This window comes from Gossypium raimondii, chromosome 1 (genome assembly GCF_025698545.1).
Source record: "Gossypium raimondii isolate GPD5lz chromosome 1, ASM2569854v1, whole genome shotgun sequence".
NCBI lineage: Eukaryota > Viridiplantae > Streptophyta > Magnoliopsida > Malvales > Malvaceae > Gossypium > Gossypium raimondii.
In genome coordinates, this window is record NC_068565.1 from 10,039,796 (window position 1) to 10,060,459 (window position 20,664).

General features: G+C 33.9%; 6 protein-coding genes across 6 annotated transcripts; 2 read left to right on the plus strand and 4 right to left on the minus strand.

The window, feature by feature from the left end:
- The first annotated feature begins 1,195 nt into the window (after window positions 1-1,195).
- Window positions 1,196-4,249, plus strand: LOC105781371 (beta-1,2-xylosyltransferase). The gene is made up of 3 exons (XM_012605912.2): window positions 1,196-1,933; window positions 2,424-2,573; window positions 3,163-4,249. The coding sequence occupies exons 1-3, from the start codon at window positions 1,283-1,285 to the stop codon at window positions 3,886-3,888; spliced, it is 1,527 nt and encodes a 508-aa protein (XP_012461366.1). The 5' UTR covers window positions 1,196-1,282; the 3' UTR covers window positions 3,889-4,249.
- A 3,920-nt stretch (window positions 4,250-8,169) lies between these two features.
- On the minus strand, window positions 8,170-10,109 carry LOC105781387 (40S ribosomal protein S8). Its single transcript, XM_012605930.2, has 5 exons — window positions 9,962-10,109; window positions 9,782-9,854; window positions 9,038-9,374; window positions 8,658-8,827; window positions 8,170-8,492 (listed from the first exon to the last, which is right to left on the minus strand). Exons 1-5 carry the CDS (start codon window positions 9,963-9,965, stop codon window positions 8,417-8,419), a joined length of 660 nt encoding a protein of 219 aa, XP_012461384.1. The 5' UTR covers window positions 9,966-10,109; the 3' UTR covers window positions 8,170-8,416.
- A 2,305-nt stretch (window positions 10,110-12,414) lies between these two features.
- LOC105781378 (probable cytokinin riboside 5'-monophosphate phosphoribohydrolase LOGL3) lies at window positions 12,415-14,513 on the plus strand. The gene is made up of 4 exons (XM_052631545.1): window positions 12,415-12,868; window positions 13,338-13,470; window positions 13,597-13,777; window positions 13,856-14,513. The coding sequence occupies exons 1-4, from the start codon at window positions 12,656-12,658 to the stop codon at window positions 14,247-14,249; spliced, it is 921 nt and encodes a 306-aa protein (XP_052487505.1). The 5' UTR covers window positions 12,415-12,655; the 3' UTR covers window positions 14,250-14,513.
- Window positions 14,514-14,624: 111 nt separating this feature from the next.
- On the minus strand, window positions 14,625-15,576 carry LOC105781397 (uncharacterized). The gene is made up of 3 exons (XM_012605939.2): window positions 15,435-15,576; window positions 15,252-15,327; window positions 14,625-15,156 (listed from the first exon to the last, which is right to left on the minus strand). Exons 1-3 carry the CDS (start codon window positions 15,456-15,458, stop codon window positions 14,756-14,758), a joined length of 501 nt encoding a protein of 166 aa, XP_012461393.2. The 5' UTR covers window positions 15,459-15,576; the 3' UTR covers window positions 14,625-14,755.
- Window positions 15,577-16,673: 1,097 nt separating this feature from the next.
- On the minus strand, window positions 16,674-18,544 carry LOC128041344 (uncharacterized). Its single transcript, XM_052631552.1, has 4 exons — window positions 17,554-18,544; window positions 17,306-17,469; window positions 17,165-17,240; window positions 16,674-17,090 (listed from the first exon to the last, which is right to left on the minus strand). Exons 1-4 carry the CDS (start codon window positions 17,579-17,581, stop codon window positions 16,858-16,860), a joined length of 501 nt encoding a protein of 166 aa, XP_052487512.1. The 5' UTR covers window positions 17,582-18,544; the 3' UTR covers window positions 16,674-16,857.
- Window positions 18,545-18,682: 138 nt separating this feature from the next.
- Window positions 18,683-20,355, minus strand: LOC105781391 (chloroplastic import inner membrane translocase subunit TIM22-2). Its single transcript, XM_012605933.2, has 5 exons — window positions 20,050-20,355; window positions 19,524-19,588; window positions 19,363-19,435; window positions 19,224-19,277; window positions 18,683-19,139 (listed from the first exon to the last, which is right to left on the minus strand). The coding sequence occupies exons 1-5, from the start codon at window positions 20,231-20,233 to the stop codon at window positions 18,886-18,888; spliced, it is 630 nt and encodes a 209-aa protein (XP_012461387.1). The 5' UTR covers window positions 20,234-20,355; the 3' UTR covers window positions 18,683-18,885.
- Between the last annotated feature and the right edge of the window lie 309 nt (window positions 20,356-20,664).

Here is a 20,664-nt window from a genome sequence, read left to right on the forward strand (position 1 = left end):
TAACAATCACTCCAGATACGTCGTACTTGAGTTGAGGCTAAAGCCTTTGTTGTATTGATAAAGATTATCCTTCACTATCTACAACAAGTGTTTAGTATTTTTTTCTCTATGATTCCATTTATCGAACGAATGAATAAAATAAAACAACCTTGTTTCCTTAGAAATTAGAATTCATAGTCGGCAGTCAAACAAGGGCAGCTTTGATTATCAGGAGCTTCGCCCATAATATAAAAAAGGTAGTGACTTTTTTTTAACACATTCAAATTTCATATTAACTATATATATATATATATTCTGCTTTTAGTTTAAAAAACAAAATACAATGAAAACGTTGATAATGTGATAACTAAAAACAGGCAGCTATTCAAATACTGAGAAATTAAATACAGCAGCTAGGTTCAAACTGCTGCACATTAAAATTGCTAATTATCTGTAAAGGTAGGCACTAGCCAGACTTAGGCCAAACTATAGTTAATTTAAGGCTATTTCTCATTTCCTTTATTTTTAGTTTTCAATATTTCGACAACTCAATAAGTACAACTTTAAGAAGAATAAACACAACTTTTTCTTTCTTCGTGTTGAGGAAGCTGTTGTTGTACCCTTATAAGGAATTTGTTTTAACAAAACTTGAATTTATTTGAATATGATATATTTAACAAAATTAGAAGTATGGGTTAAGACTTTTAATCGAATTGCTTGACTAGATAAACATAAAAACTTTATTATTAAAATGTTATTTTTTACAAACAAATATCATATTTATTCAAGAGAGGTTTAGAGCAATTGAAAGAAGGATTTATGAAAACATTTGTTTGAGGATAATTTCAAGTTTTAAATAGGAGTTTAAAGCCTATCAAAATATTGTTGATTGGCCACTTGAAGAGGTCTATATAAATAGGTTGTTTTGTGCCGTATATGAAGAGCAGTTTTGGAGTGCCTTTGTTAATAATTTTGATGGATTTATGGAGTATTGAGACTGTAATTACTTTATTTTTACTTAAACTAATAGATGATTTGGATAATTATTGAATAGAATTTGAATACAATAAATAAATAAATAAATAAAGATAGAAGTTAAAGAACAAAACAAGTGTATCTAAATAAAATTACCCAACTTAATTTTTTTACTTTAAAATTTTGGTTTTCACATTAAACATTGACAATAATAACAGAAGAAACTACCGAAACATGTCGGATAAAAAACACAACTCTTGCAAAGCAAAGAAATCTGTTTTGTTGTCAAACGGAAGTCATCGAAACTCAATTCCTTAATTTCTCAGACATGAACAAGAAACACGCAACTCTTTTCAAGATCCTCTTAGCTCTCTTTGCTTTAAATTCCATCACACTTTACCTTTACTTCTCCTCCAGCCACCACCACCACGACAACCGCCGTGACACCACCGCTGAGGGTTTCCCCGCTATAATCCCACACCGTGGACCTCATCTCTCAAAGCCCTGGCCGATCATCCCATCCTATCTCCCTTGGTCTTTGACCTCAAACGTACCTTCGAAGTCATGTGAAGCTTATTTTGGGACTGGGTTCACAAAGTCAGCCAATGTTTTGCCGGCAAAAGCCGCCGTGAGATCCGGGTCAAGCTGGTTCAGGTGCCATTACTCGTGGACTTTAAGGAGTTCGATTTGTGAAGGTGGGAAGATAAGGATGGATCCCGGTAAGATTAAGATGTCGAGAGGAGGTGAAAAGCTGGAGGATGTTATTGGTAGAACTGAAGATGAAGAGATGCCTGAGTTTGAAGATGGAGCTTTTGAGGTCGAAGCTGAAGGAAGAGGATCCAGGTCAAAGACCAAGAAGCTTGTCGGGGAGGAGTTTTTGAACGAGTTCTTGCCTGTTGGGAATGTTATGAAACATACTATGAGGGAATTGGTGAGGTCAATTGTTGTTGTGGGTGAAACTGATTTCACTTGCCAAGAGGTTAGATTCCCTTTGATTTCTGTTCTTCGATCTTGATGAAATTAATATTTCTGGCTGTTAATGGAGGCTCTCAAAGTAAACTAATGTTTGGTGCACATATGGAATATGACTTAATGCAAGTCTGTATGTCAAAACACATGTTTAGGCTATTCTGTTTGTGCCTGTTCTAGGGGGAAAATTAGCTTGTCTTGTCTGGTTTTAGTAGTTTTAACTATTATCTGTTTTCCTTTGTTCTAATGTCTGGGGATTTTTAGATTAATTGGCAGCATTTCAATGCCACCGGTTGCGAGTTTACCGGCATATACATGAACTGAATTTTGCAACTTTGGTTTGAAATAAGTTGGTTAGGAAGTAGAACTTTGATTTAATTTGTAAGTAGATACTAGTTTGGTTTGGCAGAGTAGTTGATTTGTTCATTAGCTACTAATCCGATTGCTGGTTCTTGGTTTTGTTTCTCTTTGGATTCTGATATGGGAAGCTTTGATTTCAGTGGGTAGAGGAGCCTACACTTCTGATAACAAGATTCGAGTATGCAAACCTTTTCCACACTGTGACGGATTGGTACAGCGCTTATGTGTCCTCTAGGGTTACTGGTTTGCCGAATCGGCCGCATTTGGTCTTTGTGGATGGTCATTGTGAGGTTCGGTTTCTATTAATGTCATATTTCTTCACTTTAGAATACTATCATTCTTTTGTTACCATGTTATCGGCTTCTTTTAATTCATATTATCCTTTCTTGTCCGAATGGAATGGGTAGTTATAGATAGGAATAGAGAGGAATGTTCGGTTAGTGAATAATGAACCATGTATAGAAACCTATCTTACAGGAGGTTAGATAGCCATAGTCCACCTGAATTCCCAATAAAAGGATGAATCCCAAGATACGAATACTATTCATATACATAAACCGTAACCTATGCTCACTGTTTAATTTCTCGACTCTCGACTATGAGGAATCTTCTGTTTGCTATGATTGTAGAGTTTCTATTACATGATAGCCACTGCCCTGCTTTGATACTCCTTGTGTAGAGCTTTTCCTTTTAAGTTGTCCCCCGAGGGTGTAGCATGACATCGGCTATCATCGTTTTCATTATGCTTGCAACAAGAAGTCACATTTTAGGATATTTTGAACATCTGTTTAGTTTAACTATTTGTGTCTATTAAAGGCTTTATTATCCTACAATGGCTGATCTTTTTTTTTTCTTCTTTTCTTGGCTGACTATTTGTAGACACAATTAGAAGAAACATGGAAAGCATTGTTTTCAAGCCTTAGATATGCGAAAAACTTTAGTGGTCCGGTCTGTTTCCGCCATGCTGTTTTATCACCATTAGGATACGAGACTGCATTGTTTAAAGGGCTTAGCGAAGACATAGATTGTCAAGGTGCTTCTGCACATGATCTATGGCAAAGCCCCGATGACAAAAAAACTGCTCGGTTATCTGAGTTTGGAGAAATGATCAGAGACTCTTTTGGATTTCCTGTAAACAGACATCATTCTGATAAGACAGTCTCGGGTCATTATAACATCCTCTTTGTCCGTCGAGAAGATTATTTAGCCCATCCACGCCATCGAGGTAAAGTTGAATCAAGACTAAGCAATGAACAAGAAGTGTTTGATTCACTACAGAAATGGGCATCTGATCATCAGGAATGCAAAGTAAACCTTGTCAACGGGTTATTTGCGCACATGTCCATGAAGGAACAGGTCAGAGCCATTCAGGATGCTTCGGTTATTATCGGTGCTCATGGTGCTGGTCTAACACATATAGTGTCTGCAACGCCGAACACCGTGATTCTCGAAATTATTAGCAGCTTTTTCAGACGGCCTCACTTTCAATTGATCGCCCAATGGAAAGGATTGGAATATCATGCCATTAACCTTGATGGATCGTATGCCAATCCAGGAGTTGTCATCGATCGGCTTAACAAGATAATGAGGAGTCTCGGGTGCTAAGAAATTATTCTTTTTTCCAGATTTTATTTCCAATCCAGCACTTAGGGAAGAAACATAGAAGAGATTGTTTTCCTTTCAACAGACTGTTTTCATAGCCAAGTTAACTGAAAAGAATGTTCTATAGGAACAGCAGAAAGGAGACGGTGAAACCATTCCGGTTGGTAATTGATTTCGGCATTGTTCATCTGTTGGTAGATGGAAAATTTTTGGGTCTGATAGGTCATCTTTGAAATGTAACATTACACATTATTTGTTTTCTAACATCTTAATCTGTGAATGAGATGGGATATTGAAGATTATTGTATTATAACACTCCTGATGTATCTTGCAATGAATTCAGGATGAAATTCTGGATTTCTTAGCTAAGATCTTATACGTAGCATTATGTTGCTCGGACTCGTATATGGGTGTTGCGAATACGTCTCTAGATGTTCAACTCGTCAATTGAATTAAACTCTACACTCGAGATATGTCGCAAAAAGATCAAAAAGAGGATACTTGAGAAGCCTCCGTAAAAGTATCACAAAATCCCTTTGATTATATTTTAATTCATTTATTGAAAAAAAGAAGATAAATTAACTCTTGTACCTTAGATAAATAAGCAAAACAGCTTCTTCATCAAAATTTGATGATTATATATAAGATACGGTAATGAGTTTAATCCTCAACCTATATATATTTATTCAATTTGATCCCTAATCTTTTATTAAAATAAATTAAAAATTTTAAAACTAACCAAACTAAAGGGTGAAAAAATCTTAATAACAAATTTTTAAAAATTAATTAAGCCTTTTAAAATTTTAAAGTTATTAAAACCATAAAATTATAAACAAGATTTATAAAAATTATAAAATTATAAAAAACTTTATTAAAAATAACAATATCAAACTATTAAAATATAATAGTTATAAGATTTTTTCTAAAATGATCCCTACCTTTTATTGGGTCGGTATTGTTATTTTTAAATAAAATTTTATATAAAATTTTGTAACTTCTTTTTATAAATTGCGTTTATAATTTGTATGGTTTTTTTTAATAATTTTTAAATTTTAAAAGGGTTTAATTAATTTTTTAAAATTTGTTATTAAGACCTTTTTGAAGCAAAATTAGGCATATGTGTCACTTAAAAAAATATTTAGGGTTTTTCGTTGTTTCATTTGAAATTTAAGTAAATAGGCCGATTTTGGGATAAGTGATAAAAATGCTCTTTGTAGGAAGCATTTTTAGATGGCATGGTAGGAGGAGGAAACTTGGGTGACATGGCAAGAGAGAGGATGAAAGTGAGCTAAAAAAAAATTAACGACTAGATTGAATTCTAAAAAGTCGAGAATCTTGAGATAAAGTTTTCTGAAAACCCAATAATCTCAGGATAAAATTTACGCCCCATTTTTTCCGTGGCAGATGGAATACTATCTTAAAAACTTTTCAGAAAAAATGTTTCTTGTTAGAAGTGTTTTTTTGACTTGTCATGTCCGATATTTTCCAACATTTTCAAATTTGTTTCATATTTGGTGATAGAGTTTCCTATAAAATGAAGATTGATATGAAGAGGTTTTTATAGTTAAATTTTGATCAAAAGATTTGAATGTTAAGGAGAAGATTGTTGATGTTAAAAATCTGAAGTTCAAAAATCGACTCAACAAAGTAAATTAATTCAAGTAACTTTGGTGTCGTTCCTTGAATTTGGTTAATGAGTATTTATTTTTATGTATAATGTTTTTGTTTCAATTTTATATTGAACATGTGAAACAAGTTTTTTTTGGCAAATATGAGTAGACGAATTAGAGCCATTATTTATTACGATGGTCAAATTTGTGACACTAAAATTGAGGTCGTTTTTGTATCAGCCCAATCTACAAAATTGGCTTTCAAACGGAGCATCAAATTAAATGAGCTTCTGTCAAGAATTAGAAGAAAAATCTCGACTTCAAGCCGAAAGAGAATTTAGAGCTTGAAATATAGATATCTAACGTCAATGAACCCTCATAGATATGATACATTTGAGCTCAAAGGCAACATGGATGTCAAGTTAATATTTGATACGCATTGCTCAATTGGAAATGACATATTAGAGTTATATGCCCAATTTTTCGATTTAGAGGAAGGTGATCCGAGTTTGACAACAGTTCCAGTTAATTTGTTTCGGGAATAGGAAGTAGAAAGTCCAACCACACAGTTGTGTGGTGGTTTCATAGCGTTGTTACAAAGCTCGTATTAGGGAATGCCAAAATTATCGATGGGAAGACATTCCTCGGTTTCAACCATCGATTTCAAGTTTGGTGTGTAGTCGAGTTTAGTTGGTAACCTGAACATGGAGACCTTGACACGACGTTCTATGAATGTTTTTGACTTCAACTTCGAAACATTGTTGATCTATGCTTGAAGCACTTATGCGAGTATGCCATGAAGTTACACAGGTGGACAATTCGTAAGTAATATTGGTTTTAACGTAGGGTTGATGAGAACGGATGATGTTCTCCCTACAACTTGCACTGGCAAAGGGACATCCAATCTTGGACATGAAATTGCAACTGGGTTGATAACGAAGTTGAAATAGATAATGATCCAATCTAGGAGTCCAGGCCAAATGGTTCGGAAATTGCATATTTTCTAAATCAGAAACCATTGCTACTAAACCAAAAGGGAGTGATTCTGATAGTGATGGTTCAAACAATGCTGGAGGAACCCAATCAGATTTTACGACGTATGAACCTCCACCCTACATGCTTATTGTCGACATTGATGCTGAAAACGGGTTAGGATTTCCAGAACTTCCTCATAGAAGACTGAGTCATGTGAGTTCTACAAATTTTGACAATTTACAAGTTGGAATGGAGTTTTCCTCCAAAGATGTTGCTACAATAAAGATGTATAACATGGAGCCACATTAAATGTACCAGATTTTGAGATTTATTTGGCATTAGAAGACTCCCGATCAAACCTCAGTATGAATGCTCGAACGAATTGTTGTCTTTTAACCGCATTAGAAGAGTTGTCGAGATGTGAGAAATTATCTTCTAACCGCTTCGTATCTATTTGTTTACTACTAAACTCTTCTGACACATTACTAATAGTTGGTGGCAAATTGCGCCCCAATCAGCAACACGCACTACCCCAAAACGATGGACACATCAACAATAGACCAAGTTGTAATGTCTCATCCTCGAGTGTAATTGTACACTCATCGCATGAAAGATGGAATATGTTTGTCTAGGGTCTCCATCTTTCCAGCAAAGCATTGATAAGTGCAGGCTCCAATTTAGCCTCGCTGAGCATGCGTGACACATTTAAGAATCCCGCATCTTCCAAGTACTTTTCAATAACACGCGTTACTCTCACAGTTAAATTGTGTATATATGTTTTGATAATCCAATGTCCGTCTTGATTATATAAACATAAAAATATATATTAACAACTTAATAATGATATTAATTAAAATAAAATTGGACATCGAAAATGTGTTTGTAATCTAAACAAATTAAAGGCGACATTTTTAAAATGATGAAAATCGAATAAAACCTAAGAAATTACAAACGATTAGGTTAGAAAATTGAGAGATTAGGATAGAAAATTAAAAATAAAAGAATTGAGAATGAGTTGAGAGAATAGATGAATAAAGACTAAATGAAAAATTGAAAGTATAGAGTGTATATATAGGAAAATTTTTTAATTGTTGGGGAATTTTTTTCAATAGCTATTGGTCGCAATAGTTAGAAAATCAACATCCCTGATTTTCTTAGGCGATCGAACAGATAACATATATATATATTTTTGATTTTTAATTTAAATAAATCGCATTGGGTGCTACATGTAAAATCACGCCCTATAAGCACGCTTTTGGAATGACATCCACATCTTACCAAAAGGCCTATTTCACTAAATTAAAAAAAATCTAAAACCCTAAATAATTTTTAAAACTGACTTATATGCTTAATTTTTCCAACTTTTTAATCTTTTCTAATGAGTTAAATTGAATAAATGTATAAAGATTCAAAACTGAATTTATTATCATATATTGTATATAAACACCAAATCAAACATTTAACTGTACAAATTTAACAAAAAAACTGTTTGCTCCCTCATCTAACATCCAAATGCAAAGCAAGGTATAATAAAGCGATTTAGGTACTTTTGCCGAAACGCAGCTTATCCATTTCTTCATCATGATTATATGTAAATATTTATCCACTCCATGTCTGCAACTTTTGTGTTCCTTGTTTGAATTATGTCGAGTTAAGAGCTAATCAAGCTTTAACCATCAACTAAAATCATCCTATATGATAATACAAAATCCCAAAACAGGTTGCCATTTATATTAAGTTAAATATCAACTAAATTCCAAGTACAAAAAAACATGCAGCTCAAGGTATATGATAATACTGTTGAATTAAGACACAACTTCACTACTTGAAAATTCATACTAAAAGTGTAACCACTATCACAATCTCAAAATCTCCTGAAAATGGTGAAAGAAAGGTTAAGAAAAGGGACATTTGATCTGAAATATGAAATCTCAAGTAACAAAACTTTAGGCAGCTCCCTTTCCCTTCCTTCTCTGGATCTTCTTCATGTAGAACTCCAGTTCTTTGCCTTCCAAGATATACCTGTAAAACCCATTTCACACATTAGAATAAGTGGTATAATAGTGTTATTGTCACTTGTCCTGTCCTACTTATCCTCCAAGAGATTAGTGAAAGGAATTTATCAGCTGTCTATAAATAATTCCTTTAACAAAGCAATTGTGCATTACAATGGTAAAAGTTACATACCCGTCAGCACGGCCGCACTGACCAGGCCGTGAAGAGATACAAGCCAGTAAACGACCACTACTGAATTGATCCTCAATATGTGGGTCGAGCTTGCGGTTCTGCTGACGCTTTTCCAACTTCCTTAAGACATGGTTGCTCTTCTTCGCCTCCTCAGCAACAGTTTCACCTTCCTATATACAAAATGAAGCAAAACATTGTAAGATTCAATGCCCTCAGATTACGGTCAAGTGAACTTTGTAACTGACACCGAAATATTAAAGAAAGACATAGCAAAATAACTAACACTTACAAAAACAATTAACTCAACAACAACGGAACTAATCTATTATTGAAGCAATAACATCCAGGTGTAAAAGAATATTTAAAAAAATTCCTCCTACCTCTCCATCTTTCTTGGTAGCTGCTGCAAGTGTTTTCTTCTTGCGACCAAGGTCGACACCATAGTGCTGGAGATACCATTGCTTGAATGGAGCAGCATCAACTTGAACAATAGCACTCTTCACCAAAGTTTGAGTACGAACAAGCTCATTGTTAGATGCATTGTAGACCACATCCAATATTCTGGTTTTACGAGTCACAGCCTCACTTCCCCATGAGTAGTTTCCAGTGTCGAGCCTCAGAGCGCGCCACTTCACATTTCCACCACGAACCCTAATCCTCCTGACTGTCTTGTTGCTTGACAACTTTGTGTTTGCTGGTTGCCTTCCAAGCTCATACCTTATAAAAAACAAACCATCAATAAGGTAGGACAAACTAAGATTGAAAACCAAGTCAAACAACCCAATAGTATAATAGATGAAGTGGATTAGATCTCTAGCCTCCAATAGCATAGTTTACGATAATGAAATGGTGAGCAACTTAAATAATTTACCCAAAGAAAATAAACCCCGATAAAGCTCAATAAAATTTCTCCAAAATCCTCATCTGACAATAAAATGAAGCTAAATCTAAAACGAAAGGCCTAAAATGGAATATCAGTTCAAGTAAATTTCAAGAACAAAAACTGATTTTTTTCAATAATCCTAAATCAACTTTCTAAGCAACCAACCAGATCAAAAAATGATAAAGAAAAGGTTATCAAAGGATTAATAAGAAACAGGAAAAAGAAGGGTTTTGCAGATTACTTTCTCTTCTTCCTCCAAGCCTTCTTTTTGCCACCAGTGGCACGCCTCTTGTGCATCGAATCACGAGAAATACCTATCAGAAAATTTTAAATTGAACACCATTAAGCAAGAAAATCAAGCAGAAAACTAGATCATTTAGAAGATATTAATGAACAAAAATCATATGAATTTGAGAAATACCCATTTTGGCTGAAAGCTCAAGCCTTTTAGCAGGGGGAAGAGCGGGAGGGGGTTGAAGCAAATCTGTGAAGAAAAAAGAAGCTAGGATTCAGAAGCAGTGACAGGCGGAAGTTAGAGCCCGCATATACACAAAAACCCTAGTTTTTGTTTAATTACCATAATGTCCTATTTTAGGTTGGGTTATTGTTAGGGTAAAAAGTAATCATGGGTAAATTAGATTAATGCTTTCTTGGCCCAATAAAATGTTTGCATTCATGATTTTATCCCTTAGAAAGCCCAACCATTATTGGATGTTATATTTGAAATTTGGGTAAAATAAATCTTGACTTTAAAATAGGGTTTATTCTATTTTAATAATTTTAATTTATTTTTAAAATTTAGTCACCCTAAATAAAATGATTGTTTAAACTAGTCACTCCCATTAAATTATATATTATTTATTAACAGATTGCTAATGTAACACATTAACCCATTAAATAATAATTACAACATGACGATTTTTTTTTCCAAACTCCAACAATCCTTCTCTATTCTTCTATTTTTCTTTCTCAATTTATATTTATAGGCTATCAAAGAAAGGATATATAAATAGGTCAAACCTTAAAACTTATGTAAATTAAGAATGAGATTGGATGGATAGTGGGGTGCAGCGTAATGTATTTAGCTTACTTTTTATCTCATGCTATAGTATCTAATCTCACCGTTATCGCTGTTTTTACTCTAATCACAACTAAATGCACCTCATATCCAAACTTACTTTAAAACTATTAACCAGCATATTGTTTAAAATTTGTTCCATCAGTTATAAGAATAAGTTAAAACTGTCGACTCAATTCTCATATTGGCTCAATCAAACTTGAATTCAATTTAAATAATAAAAAGTATATTTTCAATATGTTATTAATTTTGAATAATAATTGAAATTTTAAAGGGTTGAATTATCCAAAAACGAGCCTAAACTTAAAACAATTTTTAAAAAATGGGACTTCAATCCAACTCCCGCCATCAACACCTAATCTGAAATAAGCAGTAAAACATGTAAGGTTGGTCATCTCTGCCTATACTGTTACAACTATATATAAAACATATAATATCCCTAGGAACACTGTAATTTCTAATCTTGAAGGGCGCAACCAACCAACCACTGGTGACTTGCCTTCCTTACATGGTGATTCATACTGGTACATGACTTTGTTGCCAGACGCAACACAAAGAGCAAAGTAGGAACAAGAAGGCCAAGTAAGATAACACCATGGATATCATCATTTGATTGCAAAACGTCCCCACATGGTTACACTGATTCTTCTCCATATCTACCGATATATCCCACCGCCGCGCATCCAGATGTCACCAGCCCCATAATCACCTGTAATCAATGTAGTGATAAAAGCCATGATCAAAAGCAACAATTTGCTTACCAGATAGAAGTAATACTTCAGATCTGATCCCGAGAAGGCGCATTGAAAGTAAAACCTGTAACATATCCACAAAGAAAATGGAGATTTAATAAAATTAATGAAGGAATGAAACCCAAAAATAGTGGGTGTTTGTTTATGTTAGAGGTACTCATGGGCTGGGTCGGGGTTTGGGCCGGGCTCAACTAAAAATTCAAGCCCATTTATTAGGCTCGGCTCAAAAAATGGGCCTAAAATTTTATTCAAACTCGACCTGGATAAAAATACTAAAACTCGGGCCCGACCTGGTCTACCCATATTAAATTTTTATATTATTTTTATATAATTTTTAAATATATATATATTACATCAAAAATACTAAAAACATCAAAATAAATATTTCCCAACAAATTGAAAATAAATTTAAAAAAATATGTAGACTTAAATAACACTAATATAAATGCAACTTAACAAGTAAATTCCTCTAAAATAATAACAAAATTAACAAATGCCTTTAAAATAATAACAAAATTAACAATAAAATAAGTTTTATTCAATATCTAAATAATAACAATAAAATAGTAGCAACATAATAGTAAAATGGTAGCAAAATAGAGAGGAAACAATAAGAAAATAACATTCAAAAACAAAAAAAAAAGCAAATTTTTTTTTCATTTAGTGAATTTGGGCCGGGCTGGGCTTAAGCCAAAAATACCTTACCTGAGGCCCGGCCTATTTTTTAAACAGATCTTATTTTTTGTCCAATCCTATTTTTCGAGCCTATATTTTTAATAAAACCTCTCATATTTTGAACGGGCTTTCGGGTCGGGCCACCTGGTCTAGTTTAGCTCATAGCGGACTGCCTCACAAACACATCAGAATTAAGAGGGAAGGCTTGTTAGAGTTAGGAAAAGTCTAACAAAAAAAAATCACGTGTCAGTCTTTCAAATGAGCTAATTAAATTAAAAATAAAATGAAAGTGACTAAAATAGGATAAATCGTATTTTAGAGTGACTTGCGTGTAATTTAACCTTAAAGTTGTATAAACATTTTGTTTCTATCGGATTGGAAACAAAACAACTAGAGCTCCCAACTTTGCTCAACAATGGAAGCAACAACCGAAGCAATTTGGGATAAATTATTCCTTCTCTCTCCAAAGCTCCCTTACAACTTGCAAATTTTAAGATAACAATTTGATTCCTTCCATTCCCTTTTCTGTTGTTATAACTCATAACCCACTTCCTTGAATCCATCAGTGTATGCAAAAACTTAGTCTTGGATACATTTGGAGGGTATTTTGATGGGGTTTGCGCTGTTGGGTTCATTGGGTTCTTTTGTTTCTGTGAGAGATTCTCATCACTGGAATGTCAGGTTTCAGTCTTTCACTTTGAAAGAGAGGTTTGTTGTTGGCTTCAACTTGGCTAAAAATTTCAGGGCTTATAAAAAATTTGGAAGAGTTTCACTTTGCAAGAGTGAATTTGTGGACTTTGAAGAAAGAACAAGCCCCAATGAGGTAATCCTAATCTCCACCTCTGCTCAAACTTTTCAATCTCCTTTGGGATTCACTTTTATTCTTACTAAAAACTTAATTTTTGTGTTGATTTATGACTCATGTTATAGCCTGGAGAATGCTGATTATATTGGATAGCCATGGATTTTGATCCTAAGTGTTGCTTTATAGAATTAGACTTGATTTTATGTTATTAAAGTAAAATCTCTGAGCAAATATCTATGTTGGTTATATTTTTGGCTTCTTTGAACATGCTCTGCTGATAATTTGAGTGTGCAATGCACCAAAGTAATGGGAATTGTCTTGGAGATACAAAGTTGAATTGCTGCCATTTTTTCATGGATGTTTAATTTCAATTTAGTTTATGGATGCCATCTCCTTGTTCTGGTACAATATAATTTAGGGATATTATTTTGTTAGGTTTTGTGTAAAGTGAGAAGCTTATTTGCTATGTTCTTTTCTCGTTTGAAAGGTTAGGAAAGAGATAGAGCAATGCTATGAACTCATACACAGACTTGGGAGAGGAGTTGTGTACTTGGGTTCTTCAAGGATGGGACCTGGCCATCCACATTACGCACAAACACTGGAACTGGCTAGGGAGGCAAGTTAATTTATAGAGCTTTTCTCTCTTTAAATGCATTTAGCAAAAGTCTGTACACTTTGGACCGATTTCCCCTAGTGGCTTGTTTTGATTCTTTTCATGAGACTAGTTTTTACTGCATGGCAGATAGCTAACCTTTTGGACTGTACCACATGGACTGGGGCTGGTCCTGGCCTCATGGATGCTGCTATTAAGGGTGCTCAGGAAGCAGGAAAGGCGGTCGGTGGGTTTAAGATAGGTAAGGAAGCTGGAGAATGGACGACCTCAAAATTTCATCCGTACCTGCCCTCAGAAACATATCTTACTTGCAGGTGAAAATTAGTGTTTCTAAAGGCTTACAGACACCATTCTAAATCTATGCATCTGAACAATCATCGAAATAACTGCAGGTTTTTCTCTGCTAGAAAGCATGGGTTGGTTGATGCTGCGGTCAGGAGTTCGAGCTCTGATAAGACAGCAGTAGTTGCTCTCCCAGGTGGTGTTGGTACTCTTGATGAGATGTTTGAGATACTGGCATTGATTCAGCTTGAAAGGATTGGATCAGAGCTTCCGGTTCCCTTCATTGTAATGAACTATGACTCATTCTATGCAAAGCTCTTAGATTTTCTTGATGATTGTGAGGATTGGGGTACCGTCTCTAAGGGAGAGGTTTCGTCTTTGTGGAAGATCTGTAACACTAATTCTGATGCTTTAGCGTACTTGGCAGAGTTTTATGATCTGCCATTTTTGGATGAACAAAAGCATGGAACAGAAGCGAGAAGCGCACGTAAACAAGTCCCTTAAGATGTTTTGAAGCGGATTGATATAGGTATTGTGTGCTGCCATTCATTGTGAGATTCAGAAAATTGAAGTTTTCAGAATCTGGAACAAATAGAATACTAACTTGAACGAGTTTCACGAGTAAGCAAGATATGAATTCCTTAGATATGTATGAACTAATCTTACATTGATTTGTGAAGCTGTCCATGTTTTTCAGAATTCTACAATGAATTATGAGAATGAATGGAAAAATAAGAGGCTAAGCTTGTAGTTGGCTGATTTTATGCATACATGGTTCCATTTCCAATCAAGATGATCTCATGATATGATCATTATGTAAAATATTTATCAAGCTAATAAACAAAGCATCAAATGTTAAAAGGGAAAAAAACAGACAAAGATCAAATGTCTAAATAACCTAACAGCTACATATGAATGTCCATTGCATAAAAAAACTTGGACAAGTTATTGTTTACTAAAATCATTAAGGTTTCCAACAAAAGAACATTAGGTCAAATAACTAATGTCTTTCACATTATGGCGCACCACTCGGGGTCACCATTACGAAAGCCGTCTGGTTGCGGTGGCGGCTGCGGGAAGTATTCAGCCTGTGGCTCATAGACAGGTTGATTCTGATTATAATGCAAGTAACGTGGGTAGTTTTCATATATGGGGTGCCAGTTTCTTTGCTGAAGAGGAGGATAGCCATAATAATACTCTGGTTTTACATAGGGATTATATCCATAGCCACCATAGTACCGGTAATCATAACAATGTCTCGAAGGAATATTCGTCTCTCCAAATTGGGATCTCACCCGAGAGAAATCTGCGTGTAACCCTACTTCCGCGAGCGTCTTCATCAATTGTCTAGGGTTTATTCTTCCTGTTATTTGGACAATTCCCTTTTCTCCATCTATTTTATAAGTGATACCTAAAGAAAACAAACCAGAACAGAAAGTAAGCATGATAAAGTGACTTGTTCCTCAAGAAATTAACGATGTAGCAGAGAAATAGAAAATGAAGCACCATCAATGCTGTCCAAGACTCTGACAAGCATCACACGCCATCCAAGGAACCGGGTATCGAATCTTAGAACACAGTTCTGATCAGAAAAAACAGAACCCACAAAACACAAACATTTGTGAGTATTTGAAGAGAAATGTGCAAATCTATTGAGAGAAATTATGATCACAAAGTTTTGGAGCAAACCATGTCTTCAGTTGGGTAATCCATAACTGAGAATGTTCTTCGTTTGGCTAAAAAAGCTAATGACAGAGTTCTTGACAGGCAATGGAAAACAAAGATAAATGAAATGAGCCAAAAGGAGAACCAGATTTAATTTGGATAAATTTAAGAATGTGAATTAATAATGTTAAGAAAATTAAGTAGCCTAATTAAATGTAGCAAAAGATATCAAGGAGGGATTTTGGAGAAACTTACTCCATTATTTGATAAACAAGATTTTACATCAAATCAAACCGGCTATTGCTTAATCCCATTATATAATATAATTATGTTTTTCGCATCGGAATCATTGACATAAATAATTGATTTTGTGGGTGTTTTTTGGATAAATTTAATAATGTGAACAAAATTAAGTAGCCTAATTAAATTTAGCAAAGGATATCAAGTTGGAATTTTGGAGAAATTTACTCCTTTATTTCATGAACAAAATTTTACATCAATATTTTAAAAATCAAACCGATTAGTATTTAATCCCATGACTTAATACAAATATATTTTTTAGCATCTAAAATTTCGGAATCATTGGATATTTTACCATTTAACATACACGTGATTTTGTGGGTTTTTTTTTTTGGATAAGTAATTGGATACCTTACCATTTAACATATAAATGATTTTGTGGGTGTATTTTGGATAAATTTAAAATGTGGATTAATAATGTTAAGAAAATTAAGTAGCATAATTAAATGTAGGAGGGATTTTGGAGAAATTTACTCTATTATTTGATAAAAAAGATTTTACATCAATATTTTAGAAATCAGACCAGTTACTTCTTAATAATCCCACGACATAATACAATTATGTTTTTTGACATCTAAAATCTCGGAATCAGTGCAACAAATAATTGGATAGCTTGCTATTTAATTTTGCTGACCTGATATCGTGGCAGTCCATGTGTACTTAATCAAAGTAAATAGATGAGAGTAAATGTTTTTATTTTTGGTAAAATTAGAGCGAAATAAGTTTTTAAGCCTATAATTTTTTTTTTTCGTCGTAGCGATAGCCACAGCCTTGTTAAAGTCTTTCTTTTTTTTTCCGCAAGTTTTGAATAAGCATTGAAATTCAAGATTTTGCTTGTTTTATATATATATATATATATATATATATACATATAGTAACTCAATTTGCATAGCAAATAATCATTAACACAAAGAAAACTAAACTAATTTTCTGAATGATTTATTTATTCATAAGATCAATGGGGAAAAAAGACATTTGAAAAACATTAGATAACTGATAATTGTTTTAGCTGCTTCCAAACAGAAAATTATGTAAGCAGCCTTAGAACAAAACAAAACCATAAAAAAGAAAATACTATGTTTTCCTCCATTAAAAATGGGAGAAAAACTTCAATACTAACTACTTAAAGAACAAACCAAAGATTATATTACATCAAACAGCAAAAAGAATTTTTGGGTTTGGAGCTAAGAGCTAGATTGCCGCTGGTCTCATCCTTAGCCACAGATTGTTTACATGGATCATGTTCACATCCATAATATAACCAGCAAAGTCGAGCTCCGTTTGCTTCAGCTTTTGCTAGCAACTTCAACTGTAACACAGGGCTTATTTTTCCAGAAATATAAACCTGCCTTGTAAATGCGTTGATGGTGAATGTTACACCTGATAAAAATTACAAATACCCCAAAATTAATTCAGCATAAAAAGGAAAATAAGAAATTAAATGAAACACACACCTTGCATTGGCTTGAATAAAAGACACATTGTTTTGTGCCAAACAGGAATATCAGTATCCACTAGCAAAACACACGTCTGCAGGAATATACTTTCAGTGAATCAAGAAAAGGAAATTATTAAGAAATTTATAGTTTAGTTACCATTGTGGGTTCTGATGTGTGTTTTGGAAGATTGATCCCATAGTTGATTTGATGAGTAAAAGCATGCGTTTTGGCTTTTGCTAGCAACTTTAGCAGAAGCTCTTTGTCAATTTCCCCAGAAACATATGCAAACTTTGTTTGTGTATCAATGGAGTACGATACATCTGATAAAAATAATTACACCCCAAAATAATAAAAATCAAATCTTAATTAATTATTACAGAAAGAAGAAAAAAGAGACAGAGAACCTTGAATAGACTTGAAAAGTTTTATCATTGCCAAGTGCCATCCTGGAATATCAGTATCCAATTGCAAAATACAAGTCTACGACGAAACTGTGAGCCCTTGTTAATAAAAATGTTTAACAGGAAAAAGAAATTCAATGAAGAAGTAAATGATGATTACCATGCCGATTGGTTGTTCAGCCATTGATAGAATAGAAGACGGAAAAAGGCAGATAAGTTTTTATGTCAAATGAGTTTGCTAAAATTTAATTGTTTGGAGGGGTAAGAATTTTTGTTTTTGTTTGTTTCTTTTACCTTTTATTTGATGATATTAATAAAAATGGATGGAGAACTTAGAAATGAAGGAGGATTTGGAAAGTTTTTTACAACTTGATTTTCGGGGTTTTCCTATATTACATATTTTGATCAGAATCTGCCTTTGATTGCATATGTTTAATTGAAAGTTCAATTAGTTCTCTTGGATGTCTCTTCAACTATTCAATGGCTGTCTAATATTTACCAACATTATTTCAAAAAAAAATTATTTAACAACATTATTCGATGAATCGAGGTATGCAAGCAGTTCGATGTTTCTTCAACTATTCAACAGCTGTTTAATACTTACAAACAATGAATCGAAGTAAGATCTCAAGTTCAAATATTGTGAATGGACAAAAACAATGCCCAGAGAATTTTATTTCCCATTTAGAAGTCCGAACAAGCTCAACTTTAAATTTAAGCGAATTGCGAACGGATCCCAAAGGGTATCAGACCAATAAAAATGGTTGCTTAATAATTTTGGGTATAGTTTCTCAAACATCAAACGGTGAATAAAATTTTTAGACCTAAGAGAATCACAGTATAGTTTTGTATAATTAGATAATAGAATTATTATAAGAAAATATACATATGCATATATTGTCAAGTGCTACTTTTTCATCGTGTATATATGTGTGTATAGGGGTTATTCAACATTTATTTTACAATGTTAAGCTTATAAAATTATGTGTTATATCAAAAATTTTCTTTGAAGTAGGAAAGAACCTGCTACAAACACAAAGCTTGATCTATAATCTACTTAAGCAAGTGGATCAACCCTTCACTGGAACCTAAAAGATAAGTCATCCAAGTTTTTCAGGAGTTTGGAGAGACATTGATCTTCAATCAAATATTCTTTATTTTGATCCAAAATCAGGCATTAGAAATGGATATGCAACATAGGACAAAAAACAATTTCCCATTTCCTAGCTCTCAGATAATTTTGATTCTACATTCTTATATTGTAACTCCAACAGTCGCAACAATCAACAATCTACATATAACAGACAATTAACAATGATGAATGGCCCCTTCCGATCAGTTACCAGTAGAAAACTTGCCTTCATTTGGTTTACTTAAGGACTTGCAGAAAGAAGAAAAAGCTCCTTTCAGCTCATCTGGAATAGGGAGCGAAAGAGGGAGCGCTATAGGATGAGGCCCCTCGTAGTGCCCGCTCTTGTTTCTCACAGAAAATGAATGTGCCAATGCTGGCTGCTGCTTGTTAAGCCCTTCAACGATAAATGAGAATGCCCCAAATGTGAGACAGCTCTGTATAAGTGCCTGGGGTGCACCTGCATAATCATTTCAAGTTAAAATAAGGCTCAAACTGAGACCTGTATTTTACAGCAACTAGTTGAACCTTAAGATTCTTATACCTGGGAAACTTAGAGCAAGCCCAGTGCAACATCCAGCTACCCCAGCATTAATAACTGCAGAGAAAGATAACATTACCGTATATCAACTCATCAAGCACAAAAAACAGGCAGTATTTACACTTATTTTCGCAAGGTATACCATCATCTTTTCCCCGCAACCTCTTCAAGAAGCAAACGACCAAACTATGTACGCCTGACAAAACTGCAAATGTCTATAAAAGGAAAATTATATAAGAGAAGTTAGAGATTTGTTCAGTCAAATGGGGAAAAGCTACAAGTTAATCACTTAATTCTCATAACCTTGGCATAAGATCCAGCCTCCACAAAGGATCCTTTAAAACCTTTCTTTTTAATCAATCCCGAACCTGAAACAAATGCAGAGAGACAAATGAGAAACACGAGAATGTTATTTAAGAACCCAAAAGGTTAAGGCCTAACCTTGAAGTACCATAGAAAGAATAAAAATCAGGGCATTGAGCATACACTTTATGCAACCTAGAATCTGATAGAGAGCATGGGATCCTAATTCCCTAATATCAAAAGCCCCATCTCTTAAAGGTAACATTCAAGCTTAAAGAATTCCAAGTCATCAATACCATCATCCACTCAACTATTGCTATTATTCCATAATGCACATTGTTCTACGAATTTTCAAGTTTCAACTCATATTATAATATAGCAAAGAATCCCGGTAACACCAGACTAACAATTAAAACCAAGAAATTCAAATAAAAACTTCCAAAAGTTTTCTTCTTTACCGAAATTAACACAAGAAAAACCCACAAAAAGAGAGAGAGGGAAATTTATGAAAGATAGAAAATAATACCGTAGCCGAAGATGGAGCCCATGAAGGCACCGGCGGTGGAGTCTCCTGCGAATTGGAGGAGGCATACGGCAGGTGAATTAGAATTGGAATTGAGAGGATTGGGGATTATAGCTTTTGAAGAATTAGGATCAGAGTTTGTTTCAATATCTTCAGAGGAAGAGCTTGAAGAATCCAAATCAGCCATTTTTTTTCCTGCAAAATGAAGGATTTCTTTTTTCACTTTGAATCCGTGCTTGCAGCTATCCCCGGATACTTAGTTTTGCTTATCTGCATACGACGTCGTTTACCTCCTAGAATCCTTGAATTTATGAAACTTTACAGGCAATGAGTAAATTCAGGGCATAAATCAAATTAGAACTCGACGCCATTGAGAACAAAAAAAGAAAGAAAAATGAAATATTTTTTAAAAAAAATAATTTTTAACCGTAATTATTTATTAGTATAAATAAAAAAATTAGTGTATTTTAGTTCACCAAATTTAAGATTACTTACTAGTACTAATCTTATATTTTATACTCACATTTATAATGTTTGGACTAAAAAATTTGCCTTATGATATTAACCATAGTACTAAGGTTTGACCATATAAAAGTAATTTCAGTATCATAATCAAAA

What these genes read in the sequence shown, in the direction of transcription:
- LOC105781371 (XM_012605912.2), top strand. Translation starts at nt 1,283, where the DNA reads ATGAACAAGAAACACGCAACTCTTTTCAAGATCCTCTTAGCTCTCTTT. An exon ending in CTGATTTCACTTGCCAAGAG is followed by an intron (nt 1,934 to 2,423) that starts GTTAGATTCCCT and finishes CTTTGATTTCAG; the next exon opens with TGGGTAGAGGAGCCTACACT. An exon ending in TTGTGGATGGTCATTGTGAG is followed by an intron (nt 2,574 to 3,162) that starts GTTCGGTTTCTA and finishes GACTATTTGTAG; the next exon opens with ACACAATTAGAAGAAACATG.
- LOC105781387 (XM_012605930.2), bottom strand. An exon ending in GCTTGGAGGAAGAAGAGAAA is followed by an intron (nt 9,375 to 9,781) that starts GTAATCTGCAAA and finishes GTTTTTTATAAG; the next exon opens with GTATGAGCTTGGAAGGCAAC. An exon ending in CAGTGCGGCCGTGCTGACGG is followed by an intron (nt 8,493 to 8,657) that starts GTATGTAACTTT and finishes TGGGTTTTACAG; the next exon opens with GTATATCTTGGAAGGCAAAG.
- LOC105781378 (XM_052631545.1), top strand. Translation starts at nt 12,656, where the DNA reads ATGGGGTTTGCGCTGTTGGGTTCATTGGGTTCTTTTGTTTCTGTGAGA. An exon ending in AAAGAACAAGCCCCAATGAG is followed by an intron (nt 12,869 to 13,337) that starts GTAATCCTAATC and finishes CTCGTTTGAAAG; the next exon opens with GTTAGGAAAGAGATAGAGCA. An exon ending in GGAACTGGCTAGGGAGGCAA is followed by an intron (nt 13,471 to 13,596) that starts GTTAATTTATAG and finishes CATGGCAGATAG; the next exon opens with CTAACCTTTTGGACTGTACC.
- LOC105781397 (XM_012605939.2), bottom strand. Translation starts at nt 15,458, where the DNA reads ATGGATTACCCAACTGAAGACATG. An exon ending in ATTACCCAACTGAAGACATG is followed by an intron (nt 15,328 to 15,434) that starts GTTTGCTCCAAA and finishes TTTTCTGATCAG; the next exon opens with AACTGTGTTCTAAGATTCGA. An exon ending in AGTCTTGGACAGCATTGATG is followed by an intron (nt 15,157 to 15,251) that starts GTGCTTCATTTT and finishes TGTTTTCTTTAG; the next exon opens with GTATCACTTATAAAATAGAT.
- LOC128041344 (XM_052631552.1), bottom strand. Translation starts at nt 17,581, where the DNA reads ATGATAAAACTTTTCAAGTCTATTCAAG. An exon ending in ACTTTTCAAGTCTATTCAAG is followed by an intron (nt 17,470 to 17,553) that starts GTTCTCTGTCTC and finishes TATTTTTATCAG; the next exon opens with ATGTATCGTACTCCATTGAT. An exon ending in TTTATTCAAGCCAATGCAAG is followed by an intron (nt 17,091 to 17,164) that starts GTGTGTGTTTCA and finishes AATTTTTATCAG; the next exon opens with GTGTAACATTCACCATCAAC.
- LOC105781391 (XM_012605933.2), bottom strand. Translation starts at nt 20,233, where the DNA reads ATGGCTGATTTGGATTCTTCAAGCTCTTCCTCTGAAGATATTGAAACA. An exon ending in AGGCTGGATCTTATGCCAAG is followed by an intron (nt 19,436 to 19,523) that starts GTTATGAGAATT and finishes TTCCTTTTATAG; the next exon opens with ACATTTGCAGTTTTGTCAGG. An exon ending in GCTTGCTCTAAGTTTCCCAG is followed by an intron (nt 19,140 to 19,223) that starts GTATAAGAATCT and finishes ATGATTATGCAG; the next exon opens with GTGCACCCCAGGCACTTATA.